The sequence below is a fragment of the Balaenoptera borealis genome (genome assembly GCF_965194805.1).
Source record: "Balaenoptera borealis genome assembly, chromosome: 13".
NCBI lineage: Eukaryota > Metazoa > Chordata > Mammalia > Artiodactyla > Balaenopteridae > Balaenoptera > Balaenoptera borealis.
The window spans coordinates 80935905-80963456 of record NC_138870.1 but is presented as its reverse complement, the minus strand read 5'-3'; the positions used below and the strand labels follow the sequence as shown (position 1 = coordinate 80963456).

The window sequence follows — 27552 nt, the reverse complement described above, 5'->3', positions numbered from 1 at the left end:
AGTCCACCGGCCTGGCTGGGAATTCTGGGAGGGCCCGATTCAGAGGCCAGGCGCGGCGAGAGTGCCTCAGGCTACACCTGTCAGGCTGCTTCCAACATTAGGCCCGGAAATTGCCGAGATTCGGTGACCGAGGCCGGCAGGAGCGTCACCCGATTCCTCTCCCCGGGATCGGCCTCTCGCCCGGCCTCCTCGTCTTCTCACTCGTCCTTCTCAAACAAAGGCAACTCACACGCACCGCCATTTTCCCCTTACCTCAAAAACCACCTCTTCGTCAAAATCCGGTGTCATCCTTCTCCGCCATGCCACCCGCCTCAGCACGATGGGAAATGAAGGCGGGAGAACCGGCTGCATGCACCCAAGCTTCTGCTTCTGCAGGTCCCGTGAGCCAGAAAACTACAATTCCCAGCATGCCTCGCAGCTCACGCCCCTTTTCCAGGCCCGCTCATTGGTGCTGAGCTTGAACGTGTGGGCGGGAGGGGCGGGAACGGGCTGAAACTCGGGCCCTCTGATTGGAGGAGGCTGGGGCTTTTGTCCGCCTTTTACGGCCGCGACTAGCAGGGGGCGCCTGGAGCTCTGATTTTTTTTTTTGGAGCTGGAGAAGGGCGCGCGCCGGCGAAGCTGCGGTGAGCACTGCTCGTGTGCGCGCGTGCCCGTCTGCCGGGAGCTCGGCTGGGCGGCGCTCGTGCCCGCCCGCCCGTCGCCGGCGGCTCGCGCCCGGGAGCGCCGCCGGGTCCCCGGAGCCGGTCGCGTCCTTTGTGCGGCGCTGGGGTTGCGTCTCGGGGCCGCGGGACGGAATGTGGGCTCTGCTGGGGCTTTTCTCTTCTGCCCAAACTCTTGAAACAATGGACTGTAAGGGGAGCGGGGATTGAGGGGGGCGAGCGGGGAAGCGAGCTACACGGGGGAATCATGACTTCTGCCGCCGGTAAGTGACGGCGCTCGCGCTGCCGCTGGAAAGTTTGTAGCGAGCGCTGCAGGTCTTGGCCTCGGAGCAACTTTGTCCTCCGGGATGGGTTAGCGATATTCTCTCTACCTTTCCTCAGGACTGTGCGGAGGAGACGGTGTCTGCTGCCGGATTTTTTCGTCCCTTCATGCCAAGAGGGGCTCTTTGGAAATCGTGTGTCTCTTGGGACCTCCTTTTAAAAGAAGACCGTGTTGGGGTCTCTTAGCGCCAGGTGAAACGGGAAATGTAAAGAGGGCGTTTACTCTTCTCTCTTAAAATTTGAGCGACTTTGCCTTTGCGTATGAAAATAGTTTAGATTCCCATGTTAAGAAATCAGTTATTCTAGGAAAGGGCAGTGTTCCCGGAGTGTTGAACTCGGCGACTAGGCTGAGCGGCTTTAACCCCTAATGTCGACTGGAAACCCTGACCCTTATTAAGTAAAGAGGTTTAGACATTTTTACTCCTGTTTTGGTGGTTTTCCCCCGGTTACCTGAGGAGCAGAGGAGTAGAATTGCCGATGCCAAGGTTTTGGTTCATTTTCATACAATTTTTTATGGATTTTTTCCCCCTGTTTCTACCTGGTTAGTGTAGACAAAGCCTTATTTTCTGACTGCCTCCTGTCGTCGTTTCCCTTTATCCAAAAGGCAAAGCCTGTTGTATTACCTTTGTGTAGACTTTGAAGAATTCTGGACGTTGTATCTCTAAACATTGTGAAGGAACAGTTCCTATTTTCCAAAATAATTACTAAAGTGGTGTTAAATTCACTTATAAGAACATAGGTTAATTTTTAAGCCAGAACTTAATAATGTATTCAGTATTAAGGAACATTTTTGCCCACGTTGTAATAAATAAACTTTCATTAGACATTTTATAGTAAAATAGTGTAAAGCTTCACCACAGTTACTTCTAGAACCAGCATGTAAGTATCAGATTAAATTTTCTTAGCTTTTCTTGGCATTTATTTTAAATTCCTGCATCTTGCAACTGTCAAACAGCACTCTACATATTCTGGTTTGTATTCTTTCTAAGCCTAGATATATTGGAGGTTGTACGGCTAGGTGTAATCAGATTACAACTAACGAGGCAAGAAGTTTAGCCAATAGGAATAAGAAAGCAAGGGGTGAAGTGTTCCCATAGTAGTGTTCCTGAGGAAGATGTGGATCTTTCCTTTTTGATGCTGTATGTGTGTACAGGAGATATGTCATCGTGTACTGGGAATTATGTTATTTATAAACTCTCTTTTCCTTACCAAAGGGAGGCTTTCTACTTACTTGAGGTGAATTATTTTCATCCTAAATTTCTGTGCCTCACTTTAAGTTTTATTAAGGAACAAGTCTAATTTAATTTCAATTTAAAGTGGTTGGAGATTTTAAAATCCTTCCAGCCAATTTTAACTCTCCCCTCCAGTGTCAAACACATTTAAAATTCATACCTTATATGTATGAGTTTTCAGTTCCAGTCCTAACAGTTTATAATGAACCTATACAGAAGCATTTAATTCTACATTTAAATATGTAGACCGGATCTAGGTCTCAGTCTGGAATTTTATTATTCTTTCATTTGAATGACCCTCGAATAATGCAAACTATTTTTATATTTTATCAACTTTATAATTAAAGAAGTCCACAGACATTTTTGTGGTGTTTTAAAAGAGGGACACTTCCTGTGTTTAGCTGAGTTAGTTGGTTTTTAGCATGGCTTGCTGAGAAGCATTAACTACTTTTTTATTCGCCCATCTGTTAAGATTTATTATTTTTTCTCATGTCTAAATGGAGAATATGGAAAAGAACTGAGGTTTTATTTGCATCCTATTCTTATAAAATTATGTGTTCATCATTCTTACAAGCTGTTTATGATGCTCTTTGGAACAGTATTCAGAATTCATTAAAACTTTAGGAATGTTATTTGCAGTTGGGGGAGGGGATGTTTGTTTACACTGAATCTAATCTGTGGTATTTGGGATGGTTTGCTTAATTTAAGGCAATAAGAAAAATGTAGAACATCTAAGTTATATGTATCCTGAAGAAGAGCTTGCTTTGTTTTTCTGTGTCTGTGAAAGAGTAGGCCCACAATAGAGATTTTAGAATTATTCTAATCAGTATATGAAAAAAGGAGAGATGATTATAGAAATATATTTCAAATATTTTTGAACATGTACAGGTCTCGGTGTATATGTGCTGTGCTCTGCTTTTTGGCTGGTCCAATAGCTAAGAAAGTGTTGCACGTGGACCGCTGCCATCTGTGTGTAACAGATGATGAGTGTGTTTGTAATTGTTAGTAAAATGGTACCTAGTGCTTTACTTTCTTACCTTATTTTCCCTGGAGCCAAACAGCTGTGTAAATAAAAGATTTGCTGCTATGCTCTAAAAAGCTTTGGGTCTGACTGTTGATACAGTATTAAGATCCAAAGGTGCTGGATCCATTTCCAAACGTCGTGCACTTATTTCAAGAGTTTGACATTGGAGCAGACCGTAATATAAAGGCTCGTTATTTTTTGAGCTGTGTTTCTTTCAAAATAGAGCCACTAAAAAATAAATAAATAATTTTAAAATTAAAAAAATAATAATAATGAAGGACTTCAAATATTGCTATTCTAGTGACTTAGTTGAACACTTGTTCCTACTAATAATTAAGAACTTAGGGACTTCCCTGGTGGCGCAGTGGTTAAGAATCCACCTGCCAATGCAGGGGACGCTGGTTCAAGCCCTGGTCCGGGAAGATCCCACATGCTGTGGAGCAACTCAGCCCGTGTGCCACAACTACTGAGCCTGCGCTCTAGAGCCCACAAGGCACAACTACTGAGCCCACATCCACCACAACTACTGAAGCCCGCGCGCCTAGAGCCCGTGCTCCACAACAAGAGAAGTCACCGCAATGAGAAGCCCGCGCACCACTAAGAAGAGTAACCTCCACTCACCGCAACTAGAGAAAACGTGTGTGCAGCAACAAAGACCCTACGCAGCCATAAATAAATAAATTAATTAAATAAATTTAAAGAACTTATTCAGTAATCCTATTGAAGTTGATTCCTGCTAACTTTTCAAAATATTCTACATTTAAGTGGATATTGATTTCTTTTTAAAGAAATATCTTGTTATTGAGACATAGTAAAGACTATGCCTATGTGGCAACTCTGACTGTTCCCAGGCCCTATGTTTAGCGTTGGGGATACAGCAAAGAGACAAAGTACCTGCCCTCCTGGAGCTTGCCTTCTAGTGGTGAAGACAGAGGGAGGTACACCGAAGAAAAATCACACAGGGCAAAGCGGCTAGAGAATCTAAGGGTTCTCCTGAAGCAGATATCTCCTGAAGTTATCATCTCAATCATTTAGGCTTTAGAGATCTGTTCAGCTCCCTCATTTGCAAGTAAGGAAACTGAGGCAACCAATTCTCCACACAGAGGCACACCCAGTTATGTTATTGGCCTCTTTATTTAAGTCAGTGAGTATGTGTTGAGGCAGTTAGGTACATAATGCTGCGCTATATCTGTTGGTAATCGACCATAATTCATATAGTTAATTGAATTTCTAGGACACTAAGAACAGAGATTTATGAAAAATGATTGAACTAAAATAGCAAAAATTGGTTGGGTAAATGACCCTGAAGCTTCTGAAAAGGCTCTAAGATTCAGAAAGTAAAAGATTAATGAGACGGGGTTTTTTTGTTTGTTTTTTTTAGTTGTGGTAAAATACACCTAACATAAATTTACCATCTATACTATTTTTAAGTGTACAGTTCAGTAGCGTTAAGTACGTTCATACTGCTGTGCACCCAATCTCCAGAACTCTTTCCATGTTACAGAACTGATTTCTTTTTTTTTTTTTAATTCCTTCAAAATGCCCAGAGGTAGGATGTTTTCAGAATGCTTACAGAAATGAAATCAATGTGATGGTCTGTCTGTTTTCCTTATCTTGAGTAAGATGGGAGGTAAGAGGCCTAGGGCATTCATACTTTCTCTTAAGACTTTATAGGTCAGGAGTTTAATAGACCATTACACCAAGCTTTATCATTAGGCTTTGAATGGTTTTAAAATTTTTTCTACCTAAGAAAACAATAATAACATGCTTATTGAACACAACTGAAATTGCATGGTATTGGGAATTTGTATTAAGTCATTTTGGAAATACTTCATATCTTTTTTATTATAACATTATCCTGAGGAATTGAATGAGAAGGCATCTGTCATCAGGTGATCTTGGTTGAACACAGAGTATTAGGGGTTTGAGAAATTCTTCCTTGGTTGGTAAAAGGAAGTAGAGCACCCTACTCTTTTTTTTTTTTTTCCTCCCTACTCATGTCCCTGTAATATCTTCCCGGGTTGGAGTGTTGTGACTAATTTCCTTTGTTGAAAAGAAACTCCTCACCAAGTGAAGAATCAAAGCCTCTGTGTATTCAAGTACTTAAACAATGTCCAGCAGATGATATTTTGAAAGGTTTATGTTTATGTTTTTCACTAACTAAGTTTTCATTAAGCGTTAGATCCTGTTGGAGGAACAAACATAAGTATAAGAAGTATAAGATAAAATATGTTTTACCTTGTCTTGGGAAATATGACGGGGTGATAGGTGATAGTATAGGTAGAAAAACATAAAAGAACGTTAAAAAATGAGGATGTTCAGACTCTATGTAACTTCATTTTATAGGTCTTTTGTGTGAAGCTTTTATTTAGGTTCCTGTAGGTTAGTGGCAGATCTTTGCAAATCTAGCACAGTGTAATAGGTGCTCATTGAGTCCTTTTTACATAATGCCAAGAAAGAATTACTACAATAGGAATCATGGTCATCTTTTAAATGCACTAGAATAGTGGTTATAAATGAAGGGTACACAGCGTAATCACCTGGGGTAGAGCGTAGGTATGTGACATTTTAAAAATAAATCTCAGTGAAGGATTATAATGAAAATTCCCATTTGACAACCCCTGCACAGAAAAAATACCAACCTTATCAAGAGCCTCAAATATTACAGTATCATTACTTTTCAGTTTGGAAAATTTCTGATTTCTGTATTCCTTTTTAGGTTATTTTGTGGTTCTAGTGAGATAGGTCATTGATAAAGGGCATTCATACAATTCTACTGTATGTCATTGAGATAGAAGAATATGTACTGCTTATTCACATGAGAAACTTAGAGTTGCATCCTACATAAACCTTAGGCAGATTCAACTCTTAGCACTCAGCAAATGAACTGAAGTGCCTTCTCCTACATACGGATCTCAAGCAGAAGCCAGTTACTGTATTTCATTTAGTGTTGCCTGAAGATATGGTAATCCATTCCAGAGTTAGAAGAAAAACTGTATTGGACTTATTAAGCAATGTACAATATATCCAAAGCTATGTGTACTGGAACTGAAGGGCAATTTAAGGAATTTTCAAGAGTAATAATAGACTCTGTATAATATAATATAAACTACCTAGTAAAATGCAAGTTCAGCGTATTGTCAAAAGTAAAAATGTTATCAAATTTAATCATTTATCTTGTGCCTTGGTTTTTTGGTTATCAGATTTTTTTTCCTTTCTAGAGATTAAGAAGCCACCAGTGGCCCCCAAGCCAAAGTTTGTGGTGGCAAATAATAAGCCAGCTCCACCTCCTGTTGCACCTAAACCTGAGATCGTGGTTTCTAGTGTTCCACAGTCAACAAAGAAAACCAAACCAGCAATAGCTCCGAAACCAAAAGTTCTGAAGGCCTCACCCGTTCAAGACATCAGGCAGTCACCATCAAGGAAAATCATCGTGAACCTGGAAGAGCATAAACAGGAATTCCCTGAAAGCATTGACAACTCTAGCTGCAAAAACAGAGGGCATCAGAGCAGTGATTATATTTTACCAATGTGTTCCTGCCGTTCTGAGTGTAACCATAAGCTTGGAAATAGAGAGAATTTGTGTGTCAAGCAGCTTGTCTTAGGGCCCCTGGAAATGCATGAAAATTTAGAAAATAATAAAATTGGTGAGTCCTCTTCAGCTATAAAAACTCAGCGTAAATGTGATTCTAATGATGAAAAGGTCAAGAGCCAGAGTGAAGTAGTTTTAAAGGCAAATATCCTGGAAGAGAAGCTCAAAGATGTTTTAACACAACGAACGTCACCTTTTATTTTTCCACAGAAGCACAGATCCACAGACAGTCCAGAAATGAGTGATGGCTGTAATTCCAACAGACAATTCAGAATTGAATTTGCAGATTTGTCACCTTCCCTGTCCAGCTTCGAAAAAGTTTCTGATCATCACCATTGCCACCTACAACTTCCTAGTGATGAATTTCAAAATTTTGAAACTAGTCAGGGTGACAGTGAAAAAAGCAACACTTACTTTCATTCATCTGAACAAGAAGCTCTAGAAAATGGTAAAAGGAGTACTTTTTTATCTTCAGATAGAGATATTAAGAAATCAGAAGTCAAAGACCTTGGTCCCTTGGAAATTCACTTAGTGCCATACACCCCCAAATTTCCAACTCCCAAGCCCAGAAAGACACGTGCTGCACGCCTGTTACGCCAGAAACATATAGATACTCCAAGTGAAAGTACTGAAGAACCAGAGAATGTAGACAGTAGCTCTCCTTGTCTTTTTGAAGATAGTTTGAAAAACAATAAAATCAGTGTTTTTCATCGGAATGTTTTGTGTAACCAGGAACAGGTGGACAAAGTGAAGCCAGGAAATAAAAGTGAATTGAATGTGGACTTCAGCGATGACAGACAAAACTTAATCAACTCACAAAAAGCTCTGTGTCCTGAAACATCTTCCTTTGAAAATATGGCATCTCCTTTAGAGACAGACTCTAATTTGAGTTCTGACAAGACAGGAGATGGTTCTAGTATGTCACCTGCTGTGGACAAAAGGACCAGTTTTATAAGATGCAGTACTCTATCTATGAGCCTGCCCAAGCAGCTCAGATTAACCTGCACCGAACATTTGCCTACTGCCTGTAACCCGGGAGTGTCTGTCCCTCAACTGCAAAAGGAATCTATGATAAAAGATGAAAGTTCCTCAAGAATTGTCCCCAAAAAACCTCAAAGACACAGCTTGCCTTCTGCAGGAGTGCTTAAAAAGGCTGCCTCAGAGGAGCTTATGGAGAAAAGTTCTTATCCCTCAAACGAAGAAAAAAGTTCAGAGAAGGGTCTAGAAAGAAATCACCTTCAGCATTTATGTGCCCAAAACCATGGTGTGTCGTCCTCCTTTGATATGCCTAAACGGGCTTCAGAGAAGCCAGTGTGGAAATTACCTCATCCTATTATACCCTTTTCAGGGAACCCAGAATCCTTAAAGTCTGTTACCATATCCTCAAACAGTGAGCCTCCCACTGCCCTGACCAAGCCTAGAGCAAAATCATTATCTGCTGTGGATGCAGAAAGGTGCACTAAGCCTTGCAAAGACTCTCAAAAGAAGAACTCTTTAAAGAAGTTGCTCAACATGAAGCTGTCCATCTGTTTCATGAAGAGTGACTTCCAGAAATTTTGGTCCAAGAGTAGCCAACTCGGAGACACAACCTCAGGCAGCCTTGCGGGTGGGGAGAGAAAAGGGAGTGAAAGTGATTGGCATGGCTTGTTGGTAGAAGAAAAGAGAAATAAACCCATTAAGGCATATTCGACAGATAACTATAGCCTGGAATCCCAAAAGAAGAGGAAGAAGTCGCGGGGCCAGACCAGTGCAGCTAATGGACCAAGAGCTGAGTCTTTGGATGACCAACTGCTCTCCAGGGAGTCATCCTCGCAGGCACCTTGCAAATCTGTTATAAGCGGCTGTGCACCGGAGTATGAAAATATACGCCATTATGAGGAAATACCAGAGTATGAAAACTTGCCATTTATTATGACTGTGGGGAAAACTCCAGAGCTGGAATGGCAGAATTCCAGCAGCGTGGAGGACACTGATGCAAATGTGTATGAGGTAGAAGAGCCATATGAAGCTCCAGAAGGCCAGCTGCAACTTGAACCCAGACATCAACATTCCAGGTAACACTTAGGTGTCAGACAGACACTACCCTTTTGCTTGCATCACTGAAATTAACCTTCAGCAGCCCTGTGAGCTAGGTTAAGATCTCATACGTGGGAAAAAAATCACTTCCTGAGGGAGTGGTTTAGTTAAGCGTATATTAAATTGTTTCCAAAGTGCAGTCTCTTTTTATCATATAGTCGGGATGGGTGTTTGCAATGCAGCCTTTAAGTAGTTGACTTATTTTAGTAGCTGATTCAAAGAATTTGAACCAGTAGTAGTAGTAGTATAGGTACTACAAGGAACACCTAGAACAGAGACATCCCATTTCCTCTAAAGCACCAACTTGGAAGTCATAGCAAGAACCTACGGGAGGAAATTGGCCAATTCAATGAGGTTTATTTGCGAGATGTAAGAAATCTGTGAAGTTTTTGAAATCTGTGTTTACCTATGTTGCCCTTGTCAGGTAAAACCTCTAAATTTGCAAAATTCACTACTCTTTGAGGATTAGTTATTTTACTTGTTGAAGGCTAATTAACTTCAGATGGACATAGGAAAAATGCAGGAAAAACATAATTACTGTCCTTTCTCACTTTTGTATGTGTACTTCCTACCTCTGGTGTACCTACTTCATCTGTCTTAACTGAAACCTTGCACATTCTTGATGGTCCTGCTCAGCAATCCTTTGCATCGTGAAGCTTCTACACTTACTTAGTGGGAAGTGTTTATTTCCTATTCTGACTTCCCAGTTATGCTGTGGTATCCTTTATCTCAGTCTGTTTTATGGTAGAATTGTCTGATTGGTATTCGGTTTTAAGCTCCAAGAGTTTTGGTCATATCTTTTTGTCCTGCATAAGGCCAAGCAAGGGGCTTAGTAGGAATCAGTAGATGTTGGTTGAGTATATGAGAGAATGAGTGAAAGAGAGGCAAAGGAGGTAACTGTGGGAGCAGCTTCCTTCTCTCTCCGTAGTCACAAAGGGAGCCTTGGCATTGTACTTAAAGTGTTTTGTGTTTAACACGAAGTACACAGACCCTTTTTGAAGTCTTCATATTCTTAGGTTACTAACTTCAAGCCTTTGAGTGCTTAGGTCTTAAAATAGGACTTCTGTAGAAATAGTAACACATGTGGCACATAGTAGGGGCTCAAAAAAAAAAGGATTATTGGGTGAATTGAATAAATCAAATTATTAGGCAAAAATCGCATCAAGTAAAGTAAATTGTTCTTTTAACTTTCAGATGGTCTCCTAGCACTTTTCTTTACTCAATCCTCTCTGCCCTTTTTCCTTTAACCCATAAAAGACTTACCTTCCTTATCTTACTTCTTTTCTCATATCTGACTCCATTCTGTTTACAACTGTCTACTCTCTGAATGTTAGTACCTAGGCAAAAGCCTCTCCCTTGGCATAAACATTTCAACGGAGAGTGGAGTTAAGTATCCAACTTAAAAAAAAAAAAAGTCTATTTTCATGCCTGCTCTTCTCACCATGGGACAATTTTGTTGGTACTGCCCTCCTTTTAACAAGTTTTTGTGTATTATTTTGTGTGTGCGTGTGTATGTAAGGAATGAATTTGGCTTCTTTGTGACATACTACTATCCTTAGCTAAGATGGAGTTTTTCCTTGAAATTGGAGGTTTGGCCCTTAGTGTAAGTTTCCTGTTGGCCCTCAGGCTTAATCTGAAGGGTTTGTCATTATCTCTAACACAAGCTGTAAACTTCTAGAACTTGTTCTTATGCCTTTAGGGCACTGCTGCTCGGGTGGGGGGAACCAGCATGGAAGGGGTTAATGTTCGCAGCCAGCCGGTGCAGCTGGATGGCAGTCATAAGGAGAGTTCTTTCTCAAGGCTACAGGAAACCGAGGGCGGCTTTGGACAGGTTGAAGCTGTCAAGTAGGGCAGCCTGGTGAGGAGTGGGTGAGCTCTGCTTTTGAATTTTGCTTTCCATGGAGATTTTTGTTTAGGCCTGGAGCAGGGAGGCCTAAACAGCCTTGAGATTCTTAAAATGTGCCAGCTGAATCAAAAGCCTTCAGTCATAGGGCTATACTAACGGTTTTGCCTGGGAGGTTGTACCTTTTGTAAACAACATCACATAGAAAGAGAAAGCAAAATTCAAGCCTTCATGAGGAGAACACCTGGCCACCCCAAAGTAAGGTACATGAGAAGTGGGGCATCTGTTTCAGGTGAGCTGAGTGGATCCAAGTGGAATCCTGTTTGGGAATATGGCTGTTGAAAATATAGATCTGTGTTTTAGAGTAATTAACTCAAAATCCAACACCCTAGTTTTCTAAAATGATAAGAAAAAACACAGATGAACCCTGTTTAAGATTCTTCTGCTGAAGTGAATCAAGAGAGTGTCTTTAACAGTTTGTTAGGCCTTGGGGAAGAGGTTTTGGATCTTACAGAGGGGACCGGTTCAGAGACTCACTAGTTTTACTGAGTCTACATATATAACCAAGAAGATTCTGGATTAGTAAACAGACATTTGCCAAGCTTGGGGTAGCCCATATGGTCACCTTCTTTAGAGTATAGATGTTTCATGAATCCAACTACTTAACATTTACAAATTTATAACAACGTGTTTATAACTTATCAGGAAAGAATTGCAGGCAGCCCCCAATTCCAAAAAGGATTGTGTTCTAAAAGTTCATGATAATTTGGAACTCAGAGTGTGTTTTCCAAAGAAACAGCTGTGGAAATGGTGGTAAAGGTCCCAGTTTAGTCCCCCAATTATATTAACCATTACTGCACTGGCTTCCCCTTCCCTCTTCCCAGGAAAATTCTTCCTCTCTGTGCTTTGTGCTGATGCAGGAGAGTTGGCCAGGGTGGAGTTGAGCACCGGGATGTCAGTGGAGCAAATCTGCTGCTTCTGAGGCTACAGGGTTTGTGGAAAGGGTGAGGTGACTAAGGAAAAATGAGGAAATTGGGGGCTGGGCTTGCGGTGAGAAAGACTGTAAGGCACTGAAGGCACTGCGAGTGATAAGGAGAAGGGGAGGGCTGGGTGGTTGGGAATTAGGATGCAGTGGATTTGCTTTCCCTCCTTCCTTCTTTATTATTCCTATCCCTCCCCTTTCACCCTCCCCAGTCTCCTTTCTCCTGAGTGGAAGAAACTGAGGGAGGGGGCCTGGATGGTAAGGAGTGGCACTAGGAAGCCTGAATGGCCAAATCTCAAGGTGAAGGAGGGTAAAGCCAAAGAAACATAGCTTTAGGTATTCCCAGGTAAGTCATCATTGGGCCATTGCTCTGGGTTCTCAGAAGCAGTTTTGTCTGAAGTAAGATTGTGAGCCACTTTGGAGTATTCCAGTACGTTTGGGGTATAGTTACCCTCTTCCTTGATATGTTTCAGACATAATAAATCTAAAACAACTATCAGACAGTGGGCCTTTTTCTCTCACTGGCATGCAGGTGATGAGTGCTCATTTACTACTATTATTTAAGAAGTGTGATTTCCATAAGGAAGTTCCTCAAGTTTGGGCTTCTGATATTAAAGAGGGACAAATCGCAAACTATTCGTGCCCAAACATTGGAATTTTCCTCTTAAAAGTGTAGCGGATTTCTTGATTCTATAACCAAGAAAAATTTTCCCTGGAAACATTCCAGGTTTTTCCTCTGTTGTTTTAGTTTGTTCTTATTACAAGCACTTCGAAGAAAATGTGTGGTAATTGGGTTTTCCTGGGCAACGTAGCAAGTCCGCAGTTTATTTACTGCACAAGGCTGACCCTGTGTCAAGCACTGTGCATTCAAAGGTGGAAGGGGGTGCTACTCCCTAGGAGTTTCTGCCCGGTGAGGTGGCTCAGTTGTAGGACAACATGGTTTTGGTAATCCAAGCTTTGTCTGAGTTATATCCCAGGCAGGGTGTATGACTTCACAGAGATGGTGACACTTGACCTAAGGCTTATAAAATGGACATGATGGGATTTGGCATTTAGGAGGTCATTTTCTAACCTGAATAAGAGCAGTTTCATTGTTGGTTTTCTCCCTATTTTAAACACAAAACTGGGCTTAAAGAGCTGCCGAATGGTATTTCAAGTCTCAAATCCCATTATGGCATTTGTGTTATAATTCTTCAGACCCAGTCCAGAAGCTATCTCTCTTGGGTTGCATGTACCATCTAGTAGTATTGTTGGATTTTAATATAATGATGAAAGTATAAATTAATAACCCTAATGAGCATTTCCATGGTTGTCATAGCACCAGTGAGATTAAGCACAGTTAGAGGGTGAGGGTTGGGACTCATGTGTCTCAACAGCAGCCCTTTCCTGTAAGTTATTTTCAGCATCAGCTCAGGAAATATCAAACATTTGTATGGCTCTTTAACTCTGTGTTTCTTGTGTTGGAACCATAGCCACACAGGTTTGGCAAATCTATTTGTTTACATACTTACCCTACATTTGAAACTGCGGATTTTTATTTCTTGGCAGTAAAGCTTTTCTTTTTTCCTTTTAAATATGTATTAGGAATTAGTTAAAGTGCAGTATTTTGTCCAACTATATTACTTTGGTCTCATTCTTGCCAAAACAGAATAAGTGATATTTTATCAAATATATATGTTTTTAAGTGATAGAACGTCACTTTATACTTTTAGAGTGCATATTTTTAGCCAGAGATGGAAAAACAAACATCCTACATTGTGATTGTGTGTACACACACACACACACACACACACACACACGCATCCTGTCTTCCTTGGTAAAAATACATTGTTTTGAGATAGCTTATATTTGCACATTTGGGAGAAAAAAGGTGGCATTATTTTTTGAGATAATTGATTGGTTTTCCGTTGCTAGGTTTTTATTAAATTTTGAATAGTAAAAATCAAATATGTATTTTAAAAATTTAGCCAAGGTTCTCATTTTGTTTTCATAAAATTGCAATTAAAAGTTGTATCAGTGATTTTCAAAAATGAAAACACTGAACAAGGAGGTGGAGCTGGGGCACAGGACCATGGAGATCTGCCCAGTGTGGTGTATCTTGGCGTGGCTTTTCAGCATTGCGTGGTCCAACTGGATCTAACCCTCCAGGTGACAATGACACACACATAGCCCTAACAGTTCGCAACTCGGGAGAGGGGTATAGGTTTAAATGCAGGTGGTTTGAAGGAGGGATGTTTAATAAAGGCTTTGATTTAATCTTGAAAAAAAATTATATCAGTGGGCTTCCCTGGTGGCGCAGTGGTTGAGAATCCGCCTGCCAATGCAGGGGACATGGGTTCGAGCCCTGGTCTGGGAAGATCCCACATGCCACGGAGCAACTAGGCCTGTGAGCCACAACTACTGAGCCTGCGCGTCTGGAGCCTGTGCTCCGCAACAAGAGAGGCCGCGATAGTGAAGAGGCCCGCGCACCGCGATGAAGAGTGGCCCCCGCTTGCCGCAACTAGAGAAAGCCCTCACACAGAAATGAAGACCCAACACAGCCAAAAATAAATAAAAATAAATAAATAAATAAAAGATTACTATTAAAAAAAAATTATATCAGTGAGATAGAAATTGTTTTGCAAAATGAGATTCTGACCTATTTTCTGGAGAAATGTTCCCAACATGAACTTTTTGGGAAAGGGCAGATGTGGGAAGGATGACAAAGAGGGCCTTCATTCTTTTCCTAAGCATTTTAATTCCTGTAAGGACCTGATAGATAAAGATAATCAGACAATCCATCAGTCTGTGAACGGATTAATCATATTAGTAGGATGTTTGGAACCTAATGAATTTTTGCAGTAGAAATAACCAGAGTAGGAGTTGGGTTCCCAGCCAGCCCACAAGAGCATCGTTAGTATATGAAAAATGCAATGGAAAGTAACAGGAAGTGAGACTGGGACAATAGCATTAAAACAGAACAATAAAGTTAAATAAATCGTTTTTATGACTCTTAAATGCTGGTGTATCCAAAGAGGAAAAGGTTAATGTGTTGATGAGGAAAATATTAAGGGAGGAGGGAACAGGATGAGGAGGTGGAGAAGATGACCTTTGGCTCACCAGTCCTCCAGGTGGTTCAGGGGAATTCCAGATGCAGGCTCCTGTTCAGACATAAGGGGATGAGTATATTCATATTTCAGGTATTCATAAGTAATGCCTGTGCTTGTATGATACTTTGGTAAGCTTCTGTGTTCTCCCAGACATTTCTTTTAAATGCATCATCTTTTCCTGGAGTTGCATAGATTAATTTGGTATTTAGGGAAAGCCCTTTATTTAAAAAATAGACATGTTTATATGAGCCTGTTTATTTTAATACTTTCTTGAAACTATATTAGGTACAAAGAGAAGGTCGAGTCATGGTACTTCTGGGTGTGGGAAGCTACAAAGCAGTGCTGACCTTTTTATTAAAGACTGAGTTTAAAAGTTAAGTTCAAGAATGGAACTGCCGAATTTCTTCTGGGTGGTATGGAAAAAGTGCTTTGGTGGTTTGGTCTGGGTCTGGTAATTGTGGATCTGTGGAGGGAAAAGAGTGTTTGCAAGAAGTTTTGACATCAGGCAAAGACAGCCTATCACCGGGGCTATAAAAATTGGGTCTGTAAAATAGACTATCCATGGAGTAAAGTACTGTGATAGTATTTCCAGAAAGGACAGCTGTCTTCCGCAGTTTTCATTCAGTTTTCTCATCCCTTCTTATTTGCATGTATTATAGATCCATTCTGGTTCCATGTAAGTGTGAATTGGAGTAAGGCTGTATTAGGTATTGTTACCCTTTTATATATAAAGAAACTGAAGCATAGTGGTAGTGACTTCAGGGAAAAGGGGCAAAGATGGGAATGCAACTGGATTAGTGGTTCTGAGCCCTAACATTCAAGGGTCTGTTTACCAGACTATCCCATTTATCAAAGTGTTTTGGTTTCTGCTTCAGGAAAGGTAAAATAATAAACACTGAACAAAGCAAGTCAGTTTCCCCTGAATGTTTGGATAAAAAATAAAAGGAAAACAAACATATTTAGCCTTTTTCTGTTTGAAATGATGTAACTGCTTGTTCTTTTAGCTCCTGTGGATTCTGTTGAAAACTTTGTTTTACTTAGATCATGTATTTTTTTAAAGTCAGTTTCTTGGTAACATATTTATAACAGTTGATATACTTTGGCATATGTTATTATCACTTGAAACATTAGGAATTAAAGTATAGACTTGGTTTTTAATAAACTTAGAATAGCTTGGTTTTTGTTCTGTGGTTTTGTTTTTTTTTTTTCCCCCTTAATCTGATAGGCAGTTCTGATTTGAATTTCATGGCAACTGTAATTTCAAATCCAGGAAAGAAGATATAATGAATAAATAAGGAGTAACTGGTAACTGTTTTTTTTCCCTCTTTCTGTTGGTCTTTAGATGTATCTACAGTCATAAGTAAACAGATTTCAATTTAAATGAGTAGTTTTTTCACTACTTAATTTTTCTTTCAATAGCTCCACTATTAGAAACAGGAGAATAAAGCACAGTTCCTCTCTAACGCTGTTAGGTTGCGGGAAGGACTCCGGAGAGGGGAAGGAGGGGTAAATAATGAGATCGTTCACTAGTCCAGGTATGATTTATTTGTTAGCAAAAGTTGGGGTGAAGACATTTAAATGAGGGCCTTTGGGGTAGTTTGAAAAATTTGGAAAGTATGTCTTTTAATGGCTTTAGGTCAAATGTAGTCATAGAATCATTAAAGTTTAAAACTAAAGGAGTCATTACAAATCATTCAACCCAGCCTCCTCATTCACTGATAAGACCAAGCACAGCAAGACTTGTTGACTTTGCCCACACCACAGAGATGGGAAATTGCAAAACCATGGCTCCAACCTGGTGCTTCAAAATACCACGTTGCCGCTTCTAACGCTGCTGTGGAAGCATTACAGAGACTGCAAGATTTAGAAAACTCAGCTGATCTTAGTTGCAAAAAGTTTCAGGATTGCTTGTACCATTGCTTTTTTTCTCCTGCTATGACAGATATTGTTCCCCCTATCAGGAAGGAGGGCTGCCGCACAGCTGCATATGAGCATAGGATTATATGACTCCTATTTTTTAAACGGTGATTTCAGGGAGGTTGAGTGTTCAAACTAAGCGGAAACTTTCAGCCAACAAATATCTGATGCTGCTAATATATGTTAGTATATTAGTATTTCTTCCCTTCAACTCTCTGATTCTCACCATCAATCCAGTTTTTTCCCCACTTCACTAAAACTTTATTTATCAGACAATATCAAGGATAAGAAATGCTGTTAACATTAGATAGCATGGATTCCATGTTTAATAGTAACAGCTACTATTCACTCCGTATTTCTGACATGCTAGGAGCTCTCACAAGAATTATTTAGTCCCTATTATCCTATAAGATAGATAATATCTTCTATTACAGGTGAGGAAACTAAGACTTTAATGAGGTTTAGTAACTTGCCCAGGGGCACACAGCTGATATTTAGATAAACTGAGTCTGGAACCAAGTTTTCTGATCCTGAGACATAATGATTTTAAATCAGAACATGTTCATATTACACAGTTCTGTCTACCCAGGAGACCATGATTGAAAAAATATTACTGTCCCCAATTTGTTCACTGTCTAGAGGGAAGACACGGGGACACCTGCAGTGATATGTATAGAATTTAATGAGCAGTTTCAGAGGCTCTTTTCATGCAAAAAGAGCTCGTGAATTGGAAAGGCTTTATCGTTAGGAAATAGATACTTCAGTCGTTGAAAATGGAAGTAATCATGCCATGTTTGCATTTGGTCAAGTTAGTAGTGGTTCCTATTCAAAAGTTAAAATGGTTTCTGTCATTTACCAGTTGCATGTGGACATCAATGACACAGAAAAGAATTATGCATGTCTCATATTTCCCCACTGATTTACCTGACACTTGCTTTTTTAATCTGTTATCCCAGTTCCTCATTTCATTTTCTGTCAAGTACTTTCTGAGCTCTGAAGCACTGTAGTTTAATATTAATTACTATTTATGGATTCCCCAAAGTAAATAATTTTGTAGGGCTGAAATACCTCTTATAACATAATATCCTTATTATCTTAATGAAAAATTAGATTTAAGTGAATGGTAGGGTTTTTTCCCCAAAGAGGCAGGTGATACACTCTCCCTAGTTGAAGATTAGAGGAGGTAGGATTTCTGGAGCCTTTTGAGTTATGAAAGTATAAGACCTGGAAACTGGGCGAGGGAGCACATTCAGTTGGGCTGTAGGTTGAAAGAAATTCTTAGATAAAGCATTTCTAACATTGCTGGGACCGCTGACACGGGTCACAATCACTGACCCTCTCCACCTGCAGGCTGGCAGAATCTACCTCCAAGGGGAAACTGATTGAGATGCCTCTTTGTGACTTTTTAATTCAGCATCTATGTTCATCCTGTCTAGGCTCAACTAAACCTGGCTAGTCTTCATTTTAAGCAAATAATGCTATAAATCATGTTATAGAAAATATTTAAATTCCTTCTGTGCACATCCTGCTGGAGATTTTAATACTGTGTTGGCATAAAATAATTACAGTACTTATTTTATAACAGACTTCTCTGAAGCAAGCCTGGTAAAACCTCTACTTGGCTGTTAAAGGTAGATACGTGTATATGAAAGTACTCAAACTGTATTTCATGTTCAATATCCTATAATTCTAATGTTTAATGAATTTTAAGTTTTTTTCTCTCAGTTTAATCCAAATTAAAAATCTACCCAGAAATAGCTACACAATTGGCTTCATCATCAGGATGTTTCATTGTCAAAGGCATGTAAATCAAGTTTTTAGTCTACAAACGTAGATACATATATGTTTCACTGCTCTACATCACGTGTTTGCTGCCTCTCCTCTTCCCCATGTTTTATGCTAAAACAGAAGATGGAAAAGGGACAGTGGAGTGGTACTGCTTTGAAGGCTTTTGTTCTAAGAGCCAGCTGAAATCCCATGGCATCAATCTGCCACTTTTCCATGACTCCCACCTAAAGACAGTTGCTTTCAAAGGCATCTGGTTCTCATGTAAACATAGTGACATTTTAACTGCTAGAGGGATATTTTCAAGTGATTTTATTCCCTAGTGGCTAATCAGTGACTTTAGAGAGAGTTGGGTTTTTAGATTTCATTTTATAGAATTTATATGGAGAAGTTTAGTAAAATATAGATTTTTACTTTTATAGAAATTGATAAACTTAATTTTCCTTTGGATAAACCAGAAACCAAATAGTTACTGTTACCTCTTATTATGCCCTTCTCTCAGGCTGGTCTCAGCATTTGGAAATTGCAGGAGTGAGGTGGAATCAGACTAGAAGTCAGAGAAATTAAGGACATTAATTTCCTATCCACAAGGAATTTACAATCTGGTTTACTGTTTTTTGATTGAAATTGCTATTGATATAACTGTAGATTCACATGCAGTTGTAAGAAATGGTACAGAGAAAAACTAGCTATACTTTAGCAAGATTCCCTTACTGGGAACATTTTGCCCAACTATAGTAAAATAGCACAACCAGGATATTAACATAGATACAATCCACTGACCTTACTTAAATATGCTCAGTTTTACTTGTACTCAGTGTGTGTATATGTATTTAGTTCTATATAATTTTATCAGGTGTGTGGTTTGTATATACACAATCACAGTCAAGATACCATACGATCCCATCACCACAAAGCTCCTTCTTGTTGCCCTTTTATAACCACACCCACCTCCCACCTACCTCACTCCCCAATCCTTGCCAATCAATACTCATTTCAAAAATGTTATACATAATAGAATCATACAGTATGTAACCCTTTGGGATTGGCTTTTTTCATTTAGCATAATTCCTTGGAGATTCATCCATGGTGTTGCATTGCATCGATAGCTCTTTCCTTTCTATTGTTGAGTAATATTCCAGTTAAAGGACATCCAGTTAAAGGGCCATTTCCACTGTTTGGCTCTTACAAATAAAGCTATAATGGACATTCATGTAAAGGTTTTTGTGAGAACATACATTTTCATTTCTCTGGGATTAATGCCCAGAAGTACAATTGTGGGTTATATGGTAACTGTATGTTTAGTTTTTGTTTTTGTTTTTTTTATAAATTTATTTATTTTTATTTTATTTTTGGTTGCGTTGGGTCTTCCTTGATGCATGCAGGCTTTCTCTGGTTGCGGTGAGCGGGGGCCACCCTTCACCGCGGTGCACGGGCCTCTCATTGCGGTGGCTTCTCCCGTTCTGGAGCACAGGCTCTAGGTGCGCGGGCTTCTGTAGTTGTGGCTCTCGGGCTCCAGAGCACAGACTCAGCAGTTGTGGCGCACGGGCTTAGTTGCTCCATGGCATGTGGGATCTTCCCGGACCAGGGCTCGAACCCCTGTTCCCTGCATTGGCAGGCGGATTCTTAACCACTGCGCCACCAGGGAAGCCCTGTTTAGTTTTTAAGAAGCTGCCAAATTGTTTTCCAGAGTAGCTATGTTGTTTTACTTTCCCACCAGCAATGTGTGAGTGATCCAGTATCTCTGTATCCTCGTCAGCACTTGGTGTCTGTCACGTTTTTATTGTAGCCATCCTGATAGGTGTGTAGTGACATCCCATTATGGTGCAATTTGCATTTCCTTAATGGCTAATGATGTTAAATATCTTTTCATGTGCATATTTCCTATTTGTATTTCTTCTAAGTTGAAATCTGTTTCTTCTGCCCATTTTCTAATGAGAATTCTGGTTTTGTGTTTTAAAGAATTATTTAGTAATTAAGCATCATTTGGTGGCCTATTCCCTGGATGATAAAATTCAAACTCCTTAGCTTAGTATATAAGACTTTTTGTGGTCTGGCCTTTCTAATCTTATGATCTTACCCATTTATATAAGACTGACCAACATTCCTAAACACCCTATTCCTTTTCATAGTTTTGTTCTACTACCTGACATACCCTTTCCCCCAGACAGATTATCTCTCAACCCTGTAGACCTTATTCAAAAGCTACCTTTCAAGGAGGTCTCCCCTTCCAAAGTAGGAAAGGTAACAAAATACCTCTACTTCCACCTATCTACTTATCCACCTACTCAGTTCTATTTTTCTTTCCAGTACTTCCTATTCCTGTCAGTAATTTCTATTTATTTATTTGCTCATCTGTCTCACCTACTAGAATATGACCTACATGAATGAAAGGCGCTTAATTTTTTTTATTGAAGTATGGTAGATTTACAGTGTTTTATTAGTTTCAGGTATACAGCAAAGTGATTCATTTAAATATATATATTTTTTCAGATTCTTTTCCATTATAGGTTATTACAAGATATTGGGTATAGTTCCCTGTGCTATACAGTATATCCTTGTTATTTATCTCTTTTATATATAGTAGTGTGTATCAGTTAATCCCAAATTCCTAATTTAGCCCTCCCCACCCCCCAGTCCCATTTCCCCAGTGGTAACCATAAGTTTGTTTTCTATGTCTGTGAATCTATTTCTGTTTTGGAAATAAGTTCATTTGTATATTTTTTTAGATTCCACATATAAGTGATATCATATGACATTTGTCTTTGTCTAACTTACTTCACTTAGTATGATAATCTCTAGGTCTGTCCGTGTTTCTGCAAGTGGCATTATTTCATTCTTTTTTATGGCTGAGTAATATTCCATTGTGTGTGTGTGTGTGTGTGTGTATGTATGTATATATATATATATATATATATATATATATATACCACATCTTCTTTATCCACTCGTCTGTTGATGGGCACTTAGTTTGCTTTCATGTCTTGGCTATTGTAAATAGTGCTACTGAGAACATTGGGGTGCATGTATCTTTTCAAATTATGGTTTTCTCTGGATATATCCCCAGGAGTAGGATTTCTGCATCATATGGTGACTCTATTTTTAGTTTTTTAAGGAACCTCCATACATTCTCCATAGTGGCTGTACCAATTTACATTCCCACCAACAGTGTAGGAGGGTTCCCTTTTCTCCACATGAGAGGCACTTAATTTTGTTACATTGCTTTATCCCCAGGGCCTAGAACAGTGCTTGGCATACAGTAGGCACATAGTAAATGTTTTTTGAAGGACTGAATGAGCAAGTGAATTTGTGGATACTTGTGTTGCCACTCCCTTCCATAGCATATTGCCTGGCATATCCTGTTTGTAGCATTATAAAAGTAATAGCTAACATTTACTGTATTGACTGTATACTAAGCAGTACAAGGCACACCTTTCCTTGTTCAATGATTGCACAACACTAACTTATCCTTCTACCAGAGCTTTATTAACCTTACTCTTACCACTCCCTCCAAAAGAGGAAACATGAGGTACATGAAATATAAGAATAAATAGTGTAAGAGATTATAAGCACATTTGTATCCTTGGCCCCAGCACATTCCTGGCACAAGCCAGGTGACCATAGGTGGTCACATCTGAGTAAATAGTTGTCAGGTTATATGTTGCTTTTACTTGCGTGAGGTCAGAATCCAGCTGCATTTTGAGTAAACCAGGCTTCCAGAATGCACGGAAACACCTGTTAATTTTGGAAAGCAATTACACTGATTTGGAGAATTACTTCTGTTCACTAAAACAAAGCTTCCTTGGAGAAGACAAGTGGAGTTAAAAGGCCTCACATGCATCTGTCTTTATTAATTACGTAGTGAACACCCTTCCATGTGATGGATTGGTGACACAGGAAACATTCCAACTCTCATTCCACTAGTCCTTTTATCAAACCTGCGGAAAGAAGCCATGGAGTCTAAATTCCCATGTCAATCAAAAGCAGTTTTTAACGATTTCTTAAGTAGTACAGATCTTAAGATCTTCATATGCTATTCAGAAAACAGACAGACAATTGTATCACTAAAAAAATCAAAGTTTTATAAAACTCTTCTTAGATGAAAGAACTGTCCCTGTGTCTTACATGTAAAACTGAAAGTAAAATCTGGGCAGTCTGTAGGTACCTTTGGAGGTAGCAAAAATGTACTAAGATATCCCAAAGTCAAGAGCCTGGTAAAGGGCCTGATGCAGCTTTTTTTTTTTTTTTTTTTTTTTTTAAGAGCTGTCCACACAAAATTTATTTAAAATTTTAAAACTCAGATAGGTCACAAGTAAAAGGATGAAGACTTTTGCTTATTACCCGGTTAAGTAGTTCCTACCAGACCCAGCTATGCCACAGATAGCAAATATAAGCTTAAAGAAAAATGCACACACACAAACTTACAAAAACTATCCAAAGGCAGCAAGATTCTGAAGGCAAGTCAATACTTGGAAGTGGTTACACATTTTTCCAGCGTTAGCTTGAGTGCTGGCTAAAGTCAGTGTATTGTGTAAAGGATAAAATCCTAAAAAAATAAAAACAAATAAAACCCACAGTCTTTCTGACCTAAAAAATCAGAGGCAGAATGTAAGGCATCCATATTTGCTAGAAAATAAGGTTTTAATTTTCATTTATTTATTTTTATTAATTTTTGCTGTTGTTTTCTTTGTTTCTTTTTCTTAATAGTTATTTATTTATTTATTTTTTCAAACACACACACTGTATTTTATTTTTACAAGAGATAAATAAACTGACACCAAGGATTGTAAGTGGATGACCACAACAAAAGCAACAATGATTGCAATTACCAAACATGAAACACACTCATACTATGTCATAATATTGACATTCAGTCCAGTAGTCCTCCACTGTAACAGCTCCTTTACTTTGCGGTGAAAATTGATGTGTATATTTTTTGATGCAGTTTTTATATTGATATATATGGGGAAATGCTCAAACGGTTTAGTTACAGAAAACATGTTTTCCCTTATAAGGTGAATTATTCATAAAATTGTCTCAGGATTTGAACATCTGTCTGCTGGAATATATTATTTCAGACTCTTTGCTCCACTGTCTCCAAATAAAGTGTGTTATGAATCCCAGTATGGACTAGTTGGGTATCCAGATGGGAAAGATGTAAGAGTCTTACCTAAGAAAGTTATGAAATCTTTTAGAAAAGTATTAACTTAAGAAAACTCCTTACCTTTATCTTTTAGAATTCTCACTCTGTAACAGGTAAAATCCTATATCTTAGCTGTTAAGAAGCTAGGTAAAATATGCTTATGGATTTGCACAGATAACCTGTGAAAGCTATTTAATAGATTACATCTTTCTTCAATGTATTACGTACTGTTTCTAGTTAACAGGTACTTACTGCACGTTGACTGTGTGCTGGGAGCCGTATTTGAGGGAGTATAAAAAGAACTCTTAAAATGAAAACTGATATTAAGGTTTTAGTGAAGAATGTAAAATAAAGATCTAGAGGGTTAAAGTTTTCTGACTATCAAAGAAATGGGTTTTCATCTTAATAAAAATGCATGAAATCTTTTTGTAGGACAAAATTTAAATTCTATAGAAATAAGAAAATACATCAGCTCTAATAAGTTCAAGAGTTTTTTTGATGGTAAAATGAGTTTAAGTATGTTTTTATACCCAGTTACTTGAATAACTGTTGATGCTTTCATACTGTAGGCTAAAATGAGATCTTAGCCATTTTCTGGAATGTGGCTTCATTAGATTGACCCTCCATGGTAGGAATTCTAAGCCACTTTAATTCATATTGAGCCCTTTCACTGTTAAGAAACAAAGTATTTTTGTAGGCTCTTCCATACTCAACAAATTAATGTCTTCTCTGCCTCCTCATTGAAATTTTGGCCCCAGTAAATATTTCTGCTGGCCTTTCTGCTAATGCTCTGTGGGTGGATCCATGAGTAAAATCTGAGTATGAACAGAGGTGTTGGAGTTTATAGAAGCCTCCATTTCACTATACTTACCTGATGCTAAGGTAAAAACATTCTTTCTTCCCTGGGTTAGCCTTACAGGGAACTTATCTTTTTCCCTGATGGGGAAACACTAGACACTATAGAAGGTTAGAAGTGTGTTCATTTATAAGCTGTCTACAGGAAACACACTAAAAATCATTGCCGTAATCCACATGTCAGCATGGTCTGATTTTTTTTTGCATTTTGGTGGAGGTCCAGATGAGGATGACTGTCTCCAGCCCATCCTTTCTCTTGCCTTTGACCTTTCCTTCCTAAGTATTAAAAAAAAATACTGTTTATGAGGAATGCTTGAAATAATTCAGATAAGTAAGCTTGGAGAAGGGAGAATGGGGGTTTTCAATCCTTTACATATTATTATTTTTTAATTATAAAAGTTATATAGAATCCTTTTAAAAAAAAAAAGTCAAATATACATAAAATGAGAAGTAAAATGCTCCCTCCTTTCCCTCTCATTGTCCCCCTACATTCCAGTTGAGAGAAAAGGGTTTTGTTTGTTTGCTTTTTAATATGGAAAGTTTTAGGATAAATGGAAAGTTTAGGGGTAGTTCATCTCTGTCCCTAGGAGGCTATTGTTGTCTTGGAGGTATGTGAGAAAGGCAGAGGCTGTCAGTCCTATTTCCCCCTTGGCAGGAACAGTGTCTTCCTTCTTGCCTGTCGCCTCAGTACCTAAAACCAAGACTAACCCACCAGGAGCTCAGTAAATGGCTGGGGTAACACACATCACAGATGGAGGAGCGGATGACGCTTTGTCTTTCTAACCTGCTCCTTATTTTTCTCCTCTTCCCCTCTTTCCTGGTATCTTAATTTCTCCTTACTTCCCTCCTCTCTTCTTTTTTTGTGCTTTTAGCTAGTGGCTCAGAGCAGAGGATCAGTGTTTTGAAGGGCTGTCTACTAGACTCTTTCTGCTATTTAGTCCCATATGAAAGTCTGTACAGGTACTTGGCTTTACATTGCGAAGTGAAGTTCATATTAGCAAAGAAATCTGCAAGTTTGTTCCATCAGTGACACTTGCTTCTTATGTCATTCATAGGCCATTTCAACCTGTTTGGTCTTTGAGGTTGCCATCATTGTGATCATTATGTACCAAAGAGGGATGAAGATATTTATTTATTTATTTGGCCGCGTGGCATGCGGGATCTTAGTTCCCCGACCAGGGATCGAACCCATGCCTCTAGCAGTGGAAGCACAGAGTCTTAACCACTGGACCACCAGGGAAGTCCAAAGCTAGCTTTTAGAAAGATACTTTAAAAAGTATCTTGAGACCTAGCAGGATACCTTTAAGTCATTTATGTTGGTGATGGAAATTCTTTTATAAACCGGAGACTGTATTGTGATAGGTGTGAAACCATTATTATTCTGAGCTTTGGATCTTAACTGTACAGGTAGTAAGCTACCACAAAGAAGCAGTGAAATTAAACATGGAAGCCCAGGAGTGACCTGCAAAACCACAGCTCACATGATCTCACTGCAGGAGTTCTTTACTCAGACGTGTGCACTGGTGATGAGCTTTTTCACATGACTGATAATGCAGAAGCTTCTCTGCTGTCCTTTTTGCTACAAGTCTAGACTTTTCAGTGTCTAGAATACTAATTTATTTTTTTTAATATTAGAGATGACGCCCTAAATATATATATGAGGAAAAAGAGAGTACACATGGCAAGTGAGCTTTCTCTGTCTCAGGCATTGTTAGAGCATTATTTGTATTAATTCATTTAATCATCATAAAGCCCTGTCAGGTAGGCATTATGATTATCCGCATTTTATGGATGAGGAAACGAAGGCATAGTGAGGTTAAGAGTCAGTTTCACTTAGCTAGTAAGTGGCTGAGCTAAGATTCAAACAGGCAGTTTTGCTCCCAAGCAGAGCATTTCTAGCATCTACTTCTAGAAATGTATGAAACTATGATGAAATGTTTGTGACCCTGTTAGAAGTGAATCTCTTTATGTCACTTCTTGAATGCATGTTTATTTTTACTTCCCTTCCGTTTTCTCTGACTCTAGCTTTAGAAGATTGGGTAACAAGTTTGATAGAAATGTGATTTTTTTTTCCAATCAGGGGAGCTAAAGATAAGCAAGGAGCTGGTCAACATTGTAACTAGTGGAAAGATACACTGATGCTAAGAGTGGAGGACAAAATGCATGTCCTTTCCTGATGCTGTCTGCAGCCTCTCAGTCTTGAAAAAATGGACCTGTATTCCCAGTGTATCTGAGAAAGAAATGGGTTCCATATGGGTCTTTGCGGTTGTTGATGATTCATAGCTGGTATAGAGTAGACCTTTAAGACAGTTATTTTGTGGATAGTGTCTGAGGAAGAGAAATGGTAAATAGAATCGTTCACGTATGGTTTTATTTATTTATTTTAAATTTATTTATTTATTTTTTGGCTGCGTTGGGTCTTCGTTGCTGCGCGCGGGCTTTCTCTAGTTGTGGTGAGCGGGGGCTACTCTTTGTTGCGGTGCTCAGGCTTCTCATTGCGGTGGCTTCTCTTGTTGTGGAGCATGGGCCGTAGAGCGCGTGGGCTTCAGTAGTTGTGGCTCATGGGCTCTAGAGTGCAGGCTTGGTAGTTGTGGTGCCCGGGCTTAGGTGCTCCGCGGCATGTGGGATCTTCCCGGACCAGGGCTCAAACCCGTGTCCCCCGCACTGGCAGGCAGATTATTAACCACTGTGCCACCAGGGAAGTCCCCACATATGGTTTTAAATAAGGAAGTGGACTGATTTATTCATGAGCGATAGTTTAACCTTCCCCTCTCTAGCTACTTACGGGCTCTCAAGAAGCCTACTATCTTTTTCCCCCATGTCAGTGGGAAATCCGAATTACAGGTTGTGATTCCTGTTAGAAAATGGGAACATTCAAGTAGGCTTGGATAAAATAAGATCTAGGACTCTAAGCAGATGTCCTTTTGGTTTAACTACTGGTTTCCTTGTTAATTCCCCACTATTTTATTATAGTGGAGTCTGTATGTAATGTAACATTTAATTTTGTGTAACATGGACTATGTCATATTTCTGT

At 39.3% G+C, this 27552-nt stretch overlaps 2 protein-coding genes across 15 annotated transcripts in view; one reads left to right on the top strand and one right to left on the bottom strand.

The window, feature by feature from the left end:
• The window catches only part of VEZT (vezatin, adherens junctions transmembrane protein), a 73023-nt gene extending 72630 nt beyond the window's left edge, over nucleotides 1-393 (bottom strand). For all 8 annotated transcript variants that reach the window (XM_082349519.1, XM_082349513.1, XM_082349515.1 and 5 more), the window contains exon 1: nucleotides 253-393. In XM_082349519.1, the coding sequence (XP_082205645.1) occupies nucleotides 253-351 (99 nt within the window). In that variant the 5' untranslated portion in view covers nucleotides 352-393. The remainder of the gene's footprint in view (nucleotides 1-252) is intronic.
• Nucleotides 394-662: 269 nt separating this feature from the next.
• The window catches only part of FGD6 (FYVE, RhoGEF and PH domain containing 6), a 109667-nt gene continuing 82777 nt past the window's right edge, over nucleotides 663-27552 (top strand). For 5 of the 7 annotated variants that reach the window (XR_014233319.1, XR_014233320.1, XM_082350414.1 and 2 more), the window contains exons 1-3: nucleotides 793-922; nucleotides 1041-1172; nucleotides 6458-8882. Coding sequence is in view for 5 of the 7 variants with exons in the window: in XM_082350414.1 (XP_082206540.1) it covers nucleotides 907-922; nucleotides 1041-1172; nucleotides 6458-8882 (2573 nt within the window). In the remaining 2 variants the exon portion in view is untranslated. Of the gene's footprint in view, nucleotides 923-1040; nucleotides 1173-6457; nucleotides 8883-27552 lie in introns of all 7 variants that reach the window. The other 2 variants (XM_082350417.1, XM_082350416.1) reach the window with 2 other exon arrangements.